Source organism: Alligator mississippiensis, chromosome 2, assembly GCF_030867095.1.
Source record: "Alligator mississippiensis isolate rAllMis1 chromosome 2, rAllMis1, whole genome shotgun sequence".
NCBI classification, from domain to species: domain Eukaryota; kingdom Metazoa; phylum Chordata; order Crocodylia; family Alligatoridae; genus Alligator; species Alligator mississippiensis.
Window position 1 is genome coordinate 256,587,227 of NC_081825.1, and position 17,988 is coordinate 256,605,214.

Here is a 17,988-nt window from a genome sequence, read left to right on the forward strand (position 1 = left end):
AACTTATTTCTACATTGTGCCTTCCAAAAACAAGGTTCATATCTGAACCAGGAGCAAGTGGTGTGTGAGAAAATGAGGTGTTTCTTGCTCAAATTAGGGTTTACTGAGTTGTTTTGTAGTAATACTTCTCACTTTACTCTGAAAGGCTTCTGTTTCCTAGTAAATGTCTTACTCTTCTCTGTCACCTAGGTTGTATTGTTTTTGAGAACTTGAGGAAGATTTGGAAGATCTTACTGTTTAAACTGAAGGACCAAGTAAGATGGAAAGAAAAGCAGGATTTTAACCCAAATGTGGGCTTTCCATGCTCTTAGGCTTTCACATAAACCATTTTCTTCCTCTTCATGTTGAATGTGCTTCTCTCTCATTTAATTTTTTTTCTCTACTTTGAGATACTTTTGGATTATGGGATATAATGATTCAAATAGAGGTGTCTAGTTGTTTTTTTTTTTTCTTGACCCAGGGAAGGCAGTGCTTGCCTTGAGGGCTCATTTTGTAATGGAAGCAAGGGCTCTGTGACGAGTTACTTTGTCATTTTTTTCCCCAGAGGTACTTCTAGCTTACTCAGTTTGTAGTTCTGCACTGTTATAGTTGGATTTGAAAGAATCTGTGCATACCAATGAATTCAAGGTGCAATTAAGTTGTATCTGAATTTGCATCACCACAATAATATGTTAACTAGTTTATTATATTCCTGTTAAATTGAAAAGTTAAGTTCTTTTGGATATTTTTAAAGGAGTATAAGCAGACCCTTTCTTGTGGCTGACCAAAAGCTTTCTAAACTGTTTGTCCTGACTGCTGTGTGAATGCTTTTTAACCTTGTTGCCTTGTTTTTCTAAAGGACTGTGCAGAGCCTTGTCAGTGCCATTACTCTCACCTGTAGTAACATCCTTTCTAACACAGTTTACTGACTTCTGCAACTAGACAAGCCCAGAAATTACTGCTGTTAGAACAGCTGCCAACTGAGAACTTAATTAACAAGCTTGAGGTGCTTTTGTGCAGACAGGACAGCAGCTGTTTTTGCTTATGCTTTTCACCTTGGCAGGATGCTTTCTACATCCTTTGCCAACTGGAAACCTGAGTTCCAGCAAAAAAAAGCTGGGCACTATGTATTTTTTGGCAATCAGCAAAATGTTGAAGGTAAGATAAAAGCTGGCTTTGTATAAGGTGCTGGTAGGGGGAGGGAGGTCTTATAAGCACTAATATCTAGTGCACATGTATAAAATGTCTTACAACTATAGAGAGATTAGTTCTGATACCTTGGATAGTTAAATGCCTGTTCATTAAGAACATATGAAATAAAAAATTTTCAGTGGCTTATTTTTAGCAGTGTTTGTCAGGGGTTTGAAAAAACTCCATAATTGGGTCTGGTACAGGTGTGTCCCAGTGGGAGCTGCTATTTTACTGCTACTTTCCAGCAGGAAGTCCATCTACTGACAGTTTATAAAGAAAGAAACCTCATTTGAATTCATGAGCTGGTGACTGTCATGGCTGTATTCAGACAAGTTCTTTTGTTTATTAGAAATCTGTATTCATTTTCTAGTAAATCTGAAAATATGCCTTCTCCCAATAGTGAAAGTCTCTTGCCTTTCTGGTTAAACTTAGCTGGAAATTGGAAATGTTTTTTAACAAAATCACTGAAAACAAGATGCACCCATCCTTCCTCAGTGAGGTTAGAAACGTAGACATACTCCGGGACTTCCAAATGCCCCCAAGGTGTCAGTTAGTGGCATTTGACAGAGAGGACACTGACTTGCAGATGCCATATTTCTCTGTAATATTCATTTTTCTGTAGACATAGTTACAGACATAGTACTTCTGTCTGGCAGATAGCTGTTCGCACTCATGACAGCTTGCTGCACCCTGCACTAACTGAAGTTACTAGCTGGATGACTGTAGTACCAGTGACTTGAAGCTGTTTCCGAGGTGCATTAACTTCTCGTGTGCTTCTGAGTACAATTGTACCAGTAATCACTTGGATCTGTAAAGCCCTAATAGGTTCAAATCCTGAGTGAGCTAGAAATTGCCTCTGTCCTGAGAATCATCTTGACGCTTGATCTTCTAACAGTTCCCTATAACAAATGGAAGGCTATTAATAGAGTAGTAGGCAACCATGGACCCTTCTAGGTCATGGTGTATACATGAAAGATCACCAGGACCTTTGACATGTATGACTAGGCAGGAGTATGGAGTAGTGGAAGTTGTCCACACCTTCCATCCCACCTTTAGGCCACTGAGACAGAATCCAAAGGCTAGACTGAATCCAGACATTTGGTGCCTTTATGGCTATAGTTATATGCATATCTGGGAAGGCTGTTAAGAGATGAGACTATCTGGGGGTGGGAACAACGTAGTTCCATTTTTCTGATCAGTTTGACAGAATTCGAAACCTTCAAGGCAGTGTGTAAGGTCACTCTACTTATATGAATCATCTTCTGGGATAGCGGATGATAACATTTGATGTTTTCAAAGGATAGGGTGCGTTTCATGGATAATATCCAATTGCAGGGTTGGTTTGGGTTTGCTTGGTGTCGTACACACTTCCTAAATGTGGATTCATAGAATCATAGAAGTAGGGTCGGAAAGGACCTTGTGGATCTTCAAGTCTGACCCCCTGCCTGGGCAGGAGGGAAACTGGGCTCAAGGGACCCCAGCCATGTAGGCATCGAGCCGCTTCTTAAAGACCCCCAGAGTAGGGGCCAGCACCATTTCCCTTGGAAGTTGGTTCCAGATCCTAGCTGCCCTAACTGTGAAGTAGTTCCTATGGATGTCTAATCTGAACCTACTCTCCAACAACTTGTGGCCGTTATTTCTTGTTATCCCGGGGGGTGCTGGGGGAAACGAGGATTAAATGGTGTCATTTCTAGTCTGTTTATAGCTAGTGTTAAATCTATGCTCTGTTTTATCATTTTTTTTTGTCATAGACTGTAGCTTGTATTTTTATAATGCATCAAAGTGGGCAGTGAATGTGATTGCTGTATCAGATATCAGACATGTTCCTCTTCAGACCATAGCTCAGAGAAAGCCTGGCTTACAGGAGTGAAGGCTAGTCTCTAGAACTGTGGCTCTGGACCTTTTAAGACATGAGACACCCTCAGGAGACTCGGCACCTCTTGGAAAATGCCAGCTCTTAGTTTCCACTCATTTTTGACAACCAAAAAATAGAGCAATTCTTCTTTTGCAAAGAATTCAGAAAAACCACAACAGGTCAGAATGTATTTTTTAACACTGGATTCCTTCTTGAAATCTCTGGGTTTATTTTGTGAACCATGTTTGCACACCAAAAGTGCTAACATTTATGTTGCACCCCGCAACACCTCTGAATGGTTTTCCCAGGGCAGCTGGAGGTGCCACATCACCCTGCTTGAGAATCATTGCTCTAGAATATGAACCTAGAACTGAACTGGCATGCATTTTTACCAGCCACGAAAGTGGCAAGACTCTCGGCGTTCACTTGAGTAGAGGTTAACCTTCAAAAAATAACCAGTTGCATTTCAGAGGAAAAAATGCTTAACAGGAAATTCCCATTTCTCAGACCAGGGTTTTTGGAAGAAGGAAATCCCATGCAGAGATTCATATTTTTCACTTTCTTGAAATGAATGAATAATAGTTGAGAAAAAATATGATTAGAATTTTATCTTAAATCATATGCAAAGTTATATAAAGTGTTATCCTCCTTGAATTATAATCTTTAATTAGGAAGGAAACCTAATTTGACAGTCTGTCTGAGGGGGAGGAAATCATTGGCATAATACACATGCTCCCTGAAAATTGAATAGAAAAATAAAGATGAAGATATACCTCTTCAACGTATTTAAGTGATCCTTCTTGAGAAATTTGGTCTAAGAAACTCCTGTGCTTAAGGAATAATTCCAACTGCCTGGACTGCCTGCTGGAGAAACTAATTTAAGAAATCTTTGAGACCTGAGTCTAGGTTAAAGGAGCAGGGCAAGAGATTTTTCCTGTTACTTCTGCATAATTTCTGTCTCTGTACCTAATTGTTTCTTTTTCTTGCATGATAAATCTGTCCTGTGAAATAAAAGTTATGATTATCATTACAGACAACGCTTACCTGGGGACCCTATTTGTGGTTTCAGATGTTAAGAGTTGCTACATCAACCTTATCAGGTATTGGTTAATTTATATTTTAAGGCAAACTAGTCATGGTTTCATAGTTAGTAGAGTCGGAAGGGACCCGAGCAGATCATCAAGTCTGACCCCCTGCCATGGCAGGAAAGAATGCTGGGGTCAGACGACCCCGGCTAGGTGTTTATCTAGCCTCCTCTTAAAGACCCCCCAGGGTAGGAGCGAGGACCACTTCCCTTGGAAGTTGGTTCCAGATCCTAGCCACCCTGACAGTGAAGTAGTACCTCCTGATATCCAGCCTGAATCTGCTCTCGGTCATCTTATGGCCGTTGTTCCTTGTTACTCCCGGTAGTGCTCAGGGGAACAGGGACTCTCCCATTGCCTGCTGGTTTCCCTTTGCCAGTTTATAGATGGCCACCAGATCCCCTCTCAGCCTTCTTTTGTGAAGGCTGAACAGGTTCAGATCCCATAGCCTATCCTCATAGGACCTGCCCTGCTGCCCCCAATCATGCGAGTAGCCCTCCTCTGGATCCTCTCAATGTTGTCCACATCCCTACTGAAGTGCGGTGCCCAGAACTGGACGCAGTACTCCAACTGGGGCCTGACCAAGGTCGCATAGAGCGGGAGGATCACTTCCTTGGACCTGCTCATGATGCATCTGTAGATGCATGACAAGGTGTGGTTAGCCTTTCTGACTGCATCCCCACATTGGCAGCCCATGTTCATCTTTGAGTCAGTAGTGACTCCAAGATCCTTTTCTGCCTCTGTGCTGGCGGAAGGGAGTTCCCCAGCTTGTAGGTGTGCTGCTGGTTCTTGCAGGTCCCATTTGCAAGAGCAGCAGTTCAAGAAGCATTTTCTACTTTAAAAGTAACCACATTTAATGTAGAAAACAGAAACAAGAGCACAGAACTTCACAGTGCCATTTTCAGAGAGGAAATGTACTTGAATGTGTAAGCTAGTCCAAGGAGTATCAATTGGCTTTCTGCAGGCTTGTTCTATCTCGCTATGAAGGAACTGACTTGTGACTCATTGGTCAGTCCTGAAATCCATTGCATCTTTTGTACAGCCTATCTTCTTAAGCTAAAATCAAGTGTAATTCTACCTCCTTGGTGCTGTGTTCCATTGAAGAATTATCCAGGTGCTGGTTTCTCAGTTCCTTTAATCAGAGAATGTTAATTAACTAAGCAGTTTATGGTCCTGTTGTATATGAATTTATGCTTTCCTTGGCTGTGGTGCCCCGTGCTGCAGGCATTGTGGCCAAGCAAAAGGTAGCCTTTGGTGACGTGAACTGTGAAGATGGAGATCAAGAACCATTTATCAAGGCAGCAATATAGAGTACGTAGTGTTAAATGGCTGTTGGCCCAGAATCTGCATTTATCACTATATACATTCTGAGTCTTTCACATTAGTAGGCTGCAAGTGTTAATCAAGACAGTTGATGGGCAAATTTTAAATCTAACCTTTATACTCAGGCTTGTTTTGTTCTGCCCTGGGATCCATTAAAGCAGAAGTGCTGCATTACAAAATTAAAGGTGGCTTATTTGCAGTCAGATGTTCATATTATTCGGTTCTTTTCATTAACTTCCTGTGTCTCCTGCATGTTCATTCATTCCAGCATTTTTACAAATAGCTGCACACAGTTATGATAACAAGATATGTTAATAAATTTATGTACATAATTTTATAGATGAAAGACATGGTGTGTTGAGACATTCAAGTACATTTCCTCTCTGAAAATGGCACTGTGAAGTTCTGTGTTCTTGTTTCTGTTTTCTACATTAAATGTGCTTACTTTTAAAGTAGAAAATGCTTCTTGAACTGCTGCTCTTGCAAATGGGACCTGGCTGCAAGCTGGATTCCTTTCTTTTTGCACACTGTTACTGAACACAAAGATTCTACTTTCTGGGACAGACATCTGTGCAACTCCAGTTTTTGTGGGCACAGGTGAAACTAACTGGAATTTAATAAACAGTTTCCCTCAGGCCAGATGAGCAGGGTGGTCCACCCAGATAAATGGTGTGTGGTTCACTCCATGAGCCAGATTGGGCTGATGGACCTGTTCTTCTCCCTTCCCCCAGCATGCCAGATCCAGCATGCACAGTGCTAGCTCTGGCTGGTCTGGGCCTGTACTGCATGGGGTGCCCATGTGGGGCCAGTCTGGGACTTATGCTCCAGCCAGTCCAGGACCCATGCTGCATGTGGTGCCCACTGTGAACTGGCTGCAGGAGGTGCAGCTTGCAGTATGCATCCAGAGCGGGTGCTGCATGTGGGTGAACTCTGGACCCAGGGGCAGCACCAGGAGCCAGATGATGGGGCTCCATGGGGCAGATCAGGCCCATGGGCTGTATCTTTGATGCACCACGCCTAAGGGGTAGGGTTTCGCAGCTAGTTTGGCCCTGCACTACAAGCTGGAATAAATGGTGAATAGATATTTTTGCCATTAAATTAAGTAGTTACAACTCACTATAAACAAGGGAAAGATCTTGGGAAGATCTTTTAAGGTAGAACTTCCCTTAAGAATTCTGCAAATTAAATATAAAGACTCCATATAAAGGCTTTTCTCTCTCTATTTTCAGTGTGTGATTTCCTTGGGGAAAAGATTGCATCTGTTTTGGGGATAAGTACACCAAAATACCAGTATGCCATTGATGAGTATTACAGGATGAAGAAGGAGGTATGTATTTTTTTTATACTGTCAAGTTTGAAAAAATATAAATTGCATCTCTTAATATTCAGTTTTCTCTAAATAATTTCAAAAGACAGCTTTCAGGCTTCCTTACCTTTCAGAATCTCTTCACTTCCCTATGGGCTACTAGTCACTGCTACATCCATTTGCTGAGACTCAAATAGAGCAATTTCTAGATCTGGTGTAAATCTCTCAAGAACTGGAAGTTCAGTTTTTAATGTATGCTTTTAAATTGTGAGATCTGCCCTGTTTCACATAGTTAAAATATCGCTGTGAATACTTTCAGAATGACAAATTCTTGATCTCTTGAGATTGTAATATTCCAAAGCACATAATGGGCAATTTGTCATTTTATAACAGAGTTCAAGTGCTCTTTTTAAACGTTTTATATAAAAGGTCATAGAAACATCAGACTTGCTGTTGACACACAATTGGTTTATCCAGTCAGACTGTTTATACACATCTTGTTGCCTTGTGTATAAAGCTTCAGCCCTTCAGCTTGAGTTTTGAGAGAGACCGAAAAGCGGGACTAAAAAAAAGTAACTGATTGACAGACTAGACCACCGACTTGTAAATATTTTGCTTTCTTTGATTACCTCTTTCAAAAATACTTATTTTTTTTGAAAGCCCAAAGATGTTTTTAGAAGCTGAAGGAGCTGGGATAAATGTAGGCAGTATTGGAACCTGTGGAATTCTTTTCTTAGGAGGAAGAGGAGGAGGAGGAGAACAAAATGTCAGAAGAAGCAGAGAGATGTTATCAAGATCAGCAGAACAAGTTACAGGATGAGACACCTGTCCAGACAGATCAACCTGAGGCAATGTCATGTAGCTCGTTTGTGAACCTCAATTTTGAAACTGAGGGAGACTGCCAATCAATTGTGGAAAGTAAACAGGACTTAACTCCTGTCCCTACTTAAAACATATGTCTCCTATGTAATGTAAAATGTCCAGTTTTTTAAACTGGCAATAAAGATGTTGGAAAATTCTTTCTATACTTGTTCATAGGAACAAACTCTTAAAGCTCATAGTGGTCAGGAGAGAGCCAAGTAATGTCTGTTCAGTCCATATCCGTCTAATGAAAGTCTGCCAAACTGACCTGTATATTGAAACTGGTGGACTACAAAACATCCAATCCAAATTGAAAGGCAGTGCTCTGATCTTCCATTCAGCAGGTAAAATTGTCTCTAGTGTTTTCACTGAGCATGTAGTGCACCTCTGACACCTGTGGATTGAAGACAGAATACTATTTTTTACCTTTTAATAGCCTGTTTTGTACTTATACAATATTGTTGAAACTTAGTTCTCTAAGAATAGATTGTCTGACTAATTGGAACTGATTGTCTATAGCTTCGCAAGGTATCTTAATGACTTCCAAATTCACAATTTCCCTATTTATTGTCACCATTTAATGTATTTATTTCTTAGTCACAAGCTTTAAACTAAAGGTGGCTCCACATGTGCCTGATGAAAAAAACTGCCTCTTATAAAAGGAGGTTGCAAGCTCTATTCAGAACTTGCTCAGCTAACTCTGCATCAGCCATGGAGGTTAGCAGTGCTCAGATTAATTCTGTTGCCTGGTAAAGAACAGTACTAGCATCAGCTGTGTAAAGCACATTTTCACTGTTCGTAAGGAAGAGGTTTAATAGACAGTCAAATACATAGTCTCAATAGGCTCTAATAATGGTTCTAGGAAGTAAATTGAGATTGGACTCCTGGGCTTGAATTAAAAGCTGCAATTGTCAAAAATTGTTTTGAAGACATTCTGTGTAAAGTATTTACCTATACCTAAAGTGTGCTATTTGACTAATTTTGGTCGTCTGGAGACTCGGTAAGGGGTGACTTCTTAAGGCACTGCTTAAATGATGCTGTAAATTCCCCACATTGTTACCTGAATAGAATATTTGCATGTCATGAAAAATAGCTTAGTGAGGAATTCATTTTTGTAACCATTTTCTTTCAAGTATTAAAAAAAGAAGAAAATCAAAGAAAATACAGGCTTATTTTCAATATTAGTAATGGCTTCCATTAAAAAAAACAAAACCAAACCTGACTATTACTCAAGAATTAAGATTATTTTGAAAGGATTTCAGGGGAGAGGATTTATTATAAAAGCTATTTAAGTGAGATTAGGACAAGGCCTGTCTTAACATTTCCAATTTTACAATTTTGTATTGGCAATGCTCCTGTTTCAAAAACTAGATGTAAATAACAAATAAGGGGAGAACAGTTACCTACAGTAATCGTCTTTCCATCCCAGCTTACAAGAGAAACAGTTTATGTCAGGACAATCAGATGTGACTGCTTTAGGAGGGCTCTCAGACATCATTGCAAAATGTTCATAAAAAGTGTCCCGTGTGGTCTATACTCTTCCACTAATTTTGTCATGTGACTAAAAATTAATTTAAATGAAAACCTCCTAGTCTTTATTCAGGTTTCCTAATGCTTAGGACACTTGAGTAAGGATTTATGCTCTGTATGCTCTGCATCTTAGCAGTACGGTCTAGATGGAGTTGACAACTTATTTTTGACTCCCTGGTCCCTAGAGGCTTCCATAACCTGTGCCAGTCTCCCTTGACTATGGTACTGTAAGCAACTCCTGTACATCCACTTTATCTGAGATTCCATAACTGCCTGAGGCAGCTCTAGAGTTTTTGTGCACCTTATGTCTTTTCTGGTCCTTTTATACTATTCCAGCAGCCTAAAGGGGCTGAGACTGGAAGAGTACCTTTCCTTGTATTCTAACCAGCAAATCTGTTGCCTTGAGGCCCTGTTTGTTCTCTCTCAAATTTTGACTAAATTGGATGCTGCTGGTTTGTTAACTGTTACTCTTTGGCAATGAACATGTGCAAGAAACATCCAGTCAGCTATGGATGGGGGGGAAAAACCCACCTTAGAAACAGATGGGGGAGGGACAGAAAAACTGAATAGAGCTTAAGTTGTCAAAGTGGTATCTTCTAAGGGCAAAGGCCCATAGTACTTCTATAAATAAGATCCGCTGCTGAGGGAGAAGCTGTGTTGAGCCTTTTCTGCCAGGAATGTATCAATATCAACTGCACTACTGTCAGTTTTCTTGTACTTTCTGTTGCATTGACCAGGGAATGCTCTCACTGCCATGAGTTAAACTTATTTGTATGAAATGGTGTATGATTCACTATGCCTTAATACCTTAATTCTTCCTTCAGTTTATGTAAACTGTATAAAAGTGGTTACTTTAACTTCTGTAAATGCATTAAATTACTGGTTATTTTATATTTAATATAATTTCAAACTAAGTGGGCTCTGATTATTTTTCTTCATAGGTTAAGCACCACTGTATTTATAGGTAGAGATCCCACAAGGGACTTGCACGCCTGGTTAAATCCAGTTCACTATGATGGCACAGTCACCTCTGAAGACGAGAACTGAAACTCAGTAGTCTTACGTCCCCTGATCCATGAAATAATCCTTCACATCTCCTGGGCCTTAAACTTGCCCTTTTCATGTGAGGTATTTGTTGTTTGCTTGTACTTAACACTTGTGTTATACTTACAGTGTTGCAGGGGTTTGGGTTGTAGCCGTGTTGATCTAAGGACATAGGCAGACAAGGTTCCTTGGGTGAATTTGATATCTTTTATTAGACCAACCCAAATGGTTGGAGAATAGTTATTAAGCAAGCTTTCAGGTTCAAAAACCCTTCATCAGGCTAAGGAAGCTTCAGCAGTTGGTGTGTGTTCTTCCTGGATGGAATGAAATACTTAGTGTGGCACAGTCATCTAAGCTGCATCCATATGCTTCAGTATTGTTACACAGCATAGGGGTACAAAGGCAAGGCCTTGTTTACATGCTAAAGCAGGGGTCGGCAACCTGTGGCACGCGGCACGGTTTTTAATGGCATATGGGCTGCTCCCCGCCCCTTGGGGCGGGAAGAGGCATGCCCAGATTGAGCAGCACATGGCTGCCTGGGAACAGCCTTGTGCTGCTGCTAACCCCTGCCACTGCTGGACCCCAGCCCTGTAACACCACCAACCTCAACCAGGTAAGAGCCCCTGTCTCCAAACCCAAGCGCCCCCCTCCGAGGACCAGGGCCATCAGCAGTGCTGGGATTGGGCCAGGGCCCAGGCCCGTGGACCTGTGCAGGCCCCGACCCCAGCCGGCACCTCCCAGTGCTGCCTCTGGCAGGCCTGGCCCCATTCTGGCGCTGCTGCCGGCTGGCCCAGGCCCCAGCCGGCACCTCCACTACCGCTGCTGGCCCAAGGCGATCAGCAGCGCCAGGATGAGGCTGGGGCTGGAGCTCCTTCCCAGTGCTGATGGCAGGCCCGGCTCCAGTCATGCCGCTGCTGGGCTGGGCGCTGCCTGGCACCTCCACCATCTGCCCCAGCCCAGTGCCACTGCTAGGCTGGGGCCATCTGCAGTGCTGGGATAAGGTTGGGGCCTGGGCCCATCTTGGTGCTGCAGACGGCCCCAGCCACACACTGCAGGTGGGCCCGGCCTTGGCCAGCACCTCCACTGCTGCTGCTGGGCCAGGGTGATTGGCACCACAGGGATGAAACTGGAGCCCCTTCCTGGTGCTGCTGGGGGGGCCTGGCCCCAGCCACATGCCGCTGCTGGGTCAGGCCCTGCCCGGCACCTCCACCTCCTGCCCCAGCCCAGTGCCAGGATAAGCCTGGTGGCCAGCTGGGCCCAGGCCCCAGCTGCAGTGGTGGTGCCAGCTGCTGGCAGGCCTGGCCCTAGCCCTCACAACCACTGTGGGCCCCAGCACAGTGCCACTGCCAGGTCAGGGCCATTGGCAGTGCTGGGAGGGGGCCAGGGCTGTGGACCTGTGTGGGACCCAGTCCCATTCAGGCACTGCTGAAGGCCCCAGCCCTGCGCAGGCCCAGCACCAGCCAGCACCATCACCACCATGGGCCTCAGCTGGGAGGCTGCAAACAACAGCAGTTGTTTGCAGCCTCCCAGCTGCAGCCAGCTCAGGTTTGTAGCTGCTGCTGCTGGCTCAGGCTGCTCCCAGCATGGGGCTAGGGGTGGGGCTGGGGCCGGGGCCCACTTGCAGTGAGAGGCTGAGGCTGTGGGGCCAGGGCCACCTCGCAGCATAGGGCTGGGGCTGCAGCCAGACTGTTGCTAGCAGGGCAGCACAGGGCTGAGGCCCATGGTGGTGATGGTGCTGGCTGGTGCTGGGCCTGAGCAGGGCTGGGGCCTTCAGCAGTGCCTGAATGGGACTGGGTGCCACACAGGTCCACAGCCCTGGCCCCCTCCCAGCGCTGCCAATGGCCCTGACCTGGCAGTGGCACTGTGCTGGGGGCAAGGGGCACAAGCAGGGCATTCTGCCACATACCCCCTGCCTTCACTTTGTTTTTCTGGCATGCCAGCACTTTCTAAGGTAGGCATTGTGGGTTTTTCAGCACTCCAACCAAAAAGCGTTGCCTACCCCTGTGCTAAAGTCTTACCAATTGGACTAACTGGTCAAACACAGCCTAATTAGAAGTACTCAAGGGGCCTTGTACTGTTTTTGTTTAGCAGAATTTGTTTTTTTAGTCACAATCAAACATTCTAAACTAATGCAAACTCCATGTGTAGACATTTGGCTTAGAACAGATTGAAGCTGGTATCACTGCAGTTTTCTCACCTCAAGACCAAATTTGATTTTCGCACCAATTCAGTGCTTGGTCTCTACCGAGGATGCCAATTTGTTTTCAGTACGCTCATTTTAGATCACCAGCTGTCTTCTTTCCCATTAAACAAAAATTAATGTTTTTATTTATACACATTTAAAGTTGAACAATACAGAAGAAGATTATGTGTAGATTAAAAAAAAATCCTAAGCACATTTCCTTACCCCTAGCTCCTCTTATACACTGTGTTTATGCTCAAAAGCCCCCAGTGTTGACATAAATGGAAGAAGAGGCTGATCAAGACTCCCAGTGGCTTTATAAGTGGGGAGATAAGTCAGTGCCAGACTGTTCCTGAAGTTCCATCCTTATGCTGCAAAGTTACTATACAAGTTAGAACAGACTGGCCAAATAAGAATGTTACTTAAAACTGAACATAAGAAGAATGATCCCAGACAGTACCTTCAGCCTACTAAAAGTCAGGTCATTGTTGCCTTGAACAGTGGACTATTTTGGCTTCCAAATGTCAGCTTGGCAATCCCTACACAAAACTTTATATTATCCATCAGAACAGGAAATTAGTCTTCAGCTGCCATGACTTAGTACAGCAGTTAGGCATGTCCCAGGGGCTACAGTCTATTTCCTGTTCAAAATCATGTATCATCAATATCTGTAGCATTGTCATTCTCACTTGCTACAAGAACTTCTCTGTTTTCATAAGTCCAGAAGCCATTCAGATCTATCAGAATGCTGGTGACAGTATCTCCTTGACTGCTATTGATTAAGTCTTGAAGGGAGATCTTGTAAGGATCCTTAGGCTTCACCATATCAAAGATTTCATCCTATAACAAGGAAATAAGATTAAAACAAATCAACCACTGTTTTGCCTATGAATATATCTCTAGCATATACAGACTATTTTTTGAACAATCAATACCATCTGGAGTCATGAAACACTTATCTATTAAAAGGCGGCTTATTAAATAATAGTTTCTAAATGTTTTTATCTGCTATTTGTGGAGCTGAAAATATAAGGAAAAATTCTGAAGCTTTCCGCACTGGGGGAAGCTGGCATATGAACACACTGCCCTTCTAAAAAGGTCCGACTCTTCCACAGAAAACGTGTTGGACTCAGAACTGCAGCACAAAGCCACTCCTTAATTGTGGTGGTGTTTGAAAAAAAATCCAGAGAAATCTCATCTACATTATGGAATTTCTTGTCATTAAACAATACCCAAGTCCAATATTTCAAGACTGCTAAACCAGAGTTATGAATTACTAGCTAACACTATGCCTTAGTAGGGTCAATAAAATACAGTATGCTTTTAATTACTGATAGTTCTTAAGGTAGAAATATTCATTTATCACAAAAAGAGAAGATTCCAAATTAATTTTCAATTTTAGTGAATAAAAATTCTCAAGTATTTCCACAAGGCAAAGGTGGAAGTTGTGTGCGTTTATAATAGATACTTCTATCAAGGAAAGTCTTAGAGCAGATATTTATTCTTTTTTTTCTTCCAGAATAATTATATTGTTGAATGATGGAGGATTTTCAAGGTCACTCTAGTGACAACATAAATCAGCTCTGCCATTCTAAAAGGAAATACCACCTTACACACATCCAGAGACGACAGTACTGTGCAAGATGAATTTAAATGAGCTGTGGCTCACAAAAGCTTATTGTACCTCTATACTTCCTTAGTGTGTCTGACTTCAGACTAACACAGCTGACTACCTCTCTGACTACCTGATGCAGCTAATTACCTCTTTTCAAATGTTTGAATTCAAATATAACAGTTATGCCCAAACAGTACTGTACATATTTCAGGGACAGCTAACCTTGACATCTTGAAAAGAAACTGGTTCTTGTCCATGGATTTTCATTTGTTCCTGGATAGCCTACAGCAAAGGAAAGGTTCAGTTGCAGAGAGGAAGAATGCATAAACCAAAGAAACAAAACTACTGTAGCATTTTGTTAATGCTCCATGCTAAATATTTGATATTTCTGCATCTATAGTTAGACTGAACTGTGATTGAAAAGAGATACATTAACAGTAATGGTACCCAGCCTCTCCTTCATGTGCTGGGTGAGTGATCCAATGATGAAAGGACCTGGAACCCACTCATCCACAAAAGCAGAATTTGATTAAGGCACAGGTACTATAAGCCTGTGTCCAGGTTGACAGCCCAAGTCACTCCAATAAATCAAAACCATGGTTCTCATTAAAACACATTTTAACTCTTGAAGATGCAAAGTAAAGCTTGAAAAATATGATCCAAGATGTTACTGAGGCCTTCTCAGACAGCCTTATGCACTTGTGTGTGATTAGAGTTATTCCTGATTAACTCAACTTGATTTGCTAAAGGTGCAGACACAAAACAAAACTGCTACCATGTTATTTATCCCCAAGTTTACACTAGTAAGAGGCTGATACATGATCATCTCTCAGTAGGTACTATCATTACACCTGGCCAGTAGGTGGCAGGAGAGGCTGTTTGCATTGAGCAAAGGGCTGCCTCCGGTTGAAACCGACTTAGACTGTACCTGATGAGATATCTCCACTCACCTATTTCCTGTTCCATTCACTTCAGAAGTAAACTAAACTAAACCAAACCAAACCAAACCAGGAAAAGGCATTTTTAGTCCAGCATAACAATGTTTAAGCAACAAGCTCTTCAGAAATAGTTCATCAGCTTTAAATTCCAATCCTATCTAAATCCAGAATATTCTTTTTGTTTAGATAGAAATCCTTAAACTGGGGACTGCAGGAAGAACAAACAGGGAGGCTACAGAATGACTTCCCAGATAAGAACCTTCAGGCATGCATCTGAAAGAAGGAGTAAAACCTGCCCCTTGAAGTACCTTGCATCTTGTCTTCAGTAGTAAAGATGCAGGCTTGTGTTTTGTTAGGTGGGGCACACAGCTTGGCTGTCAAGGAAGATAAGCTGACAACCTAGAGAGAGAACCTGTAGTCTAAGGAACTTGGGTTTTCTCCTCTCCAGAGCCTACAGTCTTAGGAAAAACTAGGTATGCATCTGCTACAAAATGTCTGTATTCTAAATAATATTATCCTTTAAAGGGACTGTCTGTTCACTACTTACCGCTATTGTTGCCCTAGGGAAGAGACTGGTAATCTATGGCCTGCAGGCCTGATCCAGCCTGCCAGGAGGGGATTGGTGGCATGGAGCTGTACCATGCTGCTCATCTCCTAGGCAGTGTTCCCTTGCACTACAGATCCTGCTGCTCCCCATATCTGTACTTCCCTTGCTGCAGAAGAACTAGGAACCACTCAGAGGAAGAGTGGGGAAGGGCAGAGCCTTGCCCCATTGCAAGCTCCAGCCCGCCCCAGCAGAAGGTTGCAAATCTGTGTCCTAGAAGAAACACATTTGAGGGTCTGGACCTGCTGAGCCAACTGTTAGCTAGAGCCTGGTCTGGGACCAAGATAATCACACAATTTCACCATGGGAGACGGGTGATGGCTGGAGACCTGGGACTCAGAAGAGGGGCACAGAGAAACCAAGAAGAGTCCAAAGTGCAATTTCCCAGTATTAGGAAACACATTGGGAAGGAAGACAAACCAAACCATCAGAAGATGAAAGAACTACCAGTCTCCATGGCAGTGTGCTATAGCTACATTTTTAAAAAGAACTTGCTTTATGGTTGGTTAAAATAAATCTTAGCTGTATTTATACTAAACGATAAACCTGAAAGAGGATTCAGCATCTTTGCAGGAGGTGCATACAAAATTTATCGGCAAGTATCTACAACAAGGGGATAGCCTACCCAGAGTATTTGGTAATCTAGATTTCCTACTAACCACTTATCCATTCACAGAATGGTTCTAGATTGAACTCTGTGTGTAGACATTGCCATTCTGGAATATGTCTGCCTATGTCCTTAGACCAACATGGCTACAACCTACACCCTTGTTCCTATTTAGCTTTAGCTTAACCCAAAGTGAAGATTAACAGGACCAAGGTAGGCCAAGCCTACACTACACTGTTTTGGCAGCATCTAGTCAAAAAATCATGCTAATTAACACAGCTGTATCAATGCCACCACCCCCAGCCTCCAAAACCCCCACAATTTAAGGCCATACACAGGAATTCAGTTTCTCCTGGAAGAATTGCTGTTCCCCAGGAGAAACTACAAGTATACAAACATTCAGGATTTTTCTCCCAGGAGAAAAACAACCTGGGAACAACCAGAGTATTTTCTCTTGGGAAAGCAAGTGTCTGTACACTTTTGCTTCTGAGAGGCCACAGCACAGGCCTCCAGCATCTGAGGGTGCTTTGTCCCTGGCTGTTTCCCCTTCCCCAGTGACAACATGTTGCTTGTTGGACTCTACTGCTCCAGCCAAGCAGGGAACAGAACACACCCCTCCACAATCCTACATTATGATGCAGGGAGGCACAGATTGACCCTGAGCAGTTTGGGTCAGCCAGTCAGGGCTGCCCTACTCACTCTAACCATTCTGTCCCAAGGCAGACTGAGGGAGCCTGCAAAGCATGCTAAGATGTGTGCACAGGGGCCCCCTAACTGTGCAGGGTTGAGAAGGTCCAAGGAAAGAACCTGATCAAATGGCCACTAAAGATTAGGCTGTTAGTGAGCATAGAGCAAAAGATGTACAGATTTGCAAACAATGCCAATTCATGCAGGTTCAAGCAAGAAATCACTGAAAGTGGGATGTTAGACAAATGTAATGAGACTATTACTGAGGTCCATTTAAAAAAAAATAAAACAACAACAACACTTTTCACCATCTGAACCTCCTGCAGCAGCACACATATTGAATGAATTGGATTTATGCTCTATGTGAAAAGCAGCTTTGGAAGGATTGTGCATCAGCATGGCACTTGCACTAGAAAAATTAAAAATGTTCCAGTTTTTATTTAGAAGATCTCTGTTGAAAGAACCTGCTTTTTCAGACTGTTTTTGTTGAACAGACTGGAGGTTTATTACTGAACCAAAATGAAGAGGACAAGATTACAAATAAAACTTTGTGAGCTACACTGAATGGTTTACTTAATGAGCTGAATGAAATATGTACTTGTTCTTGATTTGCATACTGCAGGGCTGAATACACTGAAATGCTGTTGATTCCAGAATCAGGATACAAATGCATGTGACTAAGTTTTGCCCAGCTGTCACTTAGAAAAAAATGTATGCATGAGACCAGGATTGGTCCTAAAATTCAGCCCCAAACTAACAATAGGAGCTTTGCTAAATTAATTATTTCCCTGCAAATATAACTAGAATATAAGTTTTGAAGGAGGTTTAATTGTATGGAAAATCTGACGGGAGTTACACAAAAGTCAGTTTTACAGTGGGAAATTTTTTCATCACCTGTAACTCAAGAACAGCATAATACATTTTATTCTTTTGCTTTCAGAATAAATCAGGAACATTTCAGGCCAAAACAATTTTCCAAGCTCACCTGGTACACAAATGCTAAAAGGGTGGGTGGGTTATTTAAAAAAAAGAAAAAAAATGGAACTTGGTTCCAACTTTAACCACAGGAACCTTCTTCCAATCCGTAACAGTTACATATTTAGAAAAAAATTATTACGATTTATAGAAACTACAGAAATGCCAAAAGGTTTAGGATTTGGCACACTGTATATAAAATCCATCAA

At 42.5% G+C, this 17,988-nt stretch overlaps 2 protein-coding genes and 1 long non-coding RNA gene across 5 annotated transcripts in view; 2 read left to right on the plus strand and 1 right to left on the minus strand.

Moving 5' to 3' along the window:
- Positions 1 to 10,041, plus strand: part of SRP54 (signal recognition particle 54) — a 56,527-nt gene extending 46,486 nt beyond the window's left edge. The window contains exons 16-17 of the mRNA XM_059723058.1: positions 6,660 to 6,757; positions 7,474 to 10,041. Coding sequence (XP_059579041.1) covers positions 6,660 to 6,757; positions 7,474 to 7,686 — 311 coding nt within the window. The 3' untranslated portion in view covers positions 7,687 to 10,041. The remainder of the gene's footprint in view (positions 1 to 6,659; positions 6,758 to 7,473) is intronic.
- A 60-nt stretch (positions 10,042 to 10,101) lies between these two features.
- On the plus strand, positions 10,102 to 17,364 carry LOC132248798 (uncharacterized). Its single transcript, XR_009460218.1, has 2 exons — positions 10,102 to 10,255; positions 13,873 to 17,364. It is a non-coding gene; the product is annotated as an uncharacterized LOC132248798 (long non-coding RNA).
- Positions 12,477 to 17,988, minus strand: part of PPP2R3C (protein phosphatase 2 regulatory subunit B''gamma) — a 33,626-nt gene continuing 28,114 nt past the window's right edge. For all 3 annotated transcript variants that reach the window (XM_006258741.4, XM_014611272.3, XM_059723059.1), the window contains exons 12-13: positions 14,191 to 14,250; positions 12,477 to 13,193 (exon numbers count right to left, since the gene is read on the minus strand). In XM_006258741.4, coding sequence (XP_006258803.1) covers positions 13,005 to 13,193; positions 14,191 to 14,250 — 249 coding nt within the window. In that variant the 3' untranslated portion in view covers positions 12,477 to 13,004. The remainder of the gene's footprint in view (positions 13,194 to 14,190; positions 14,251 to 17,988) is intronic.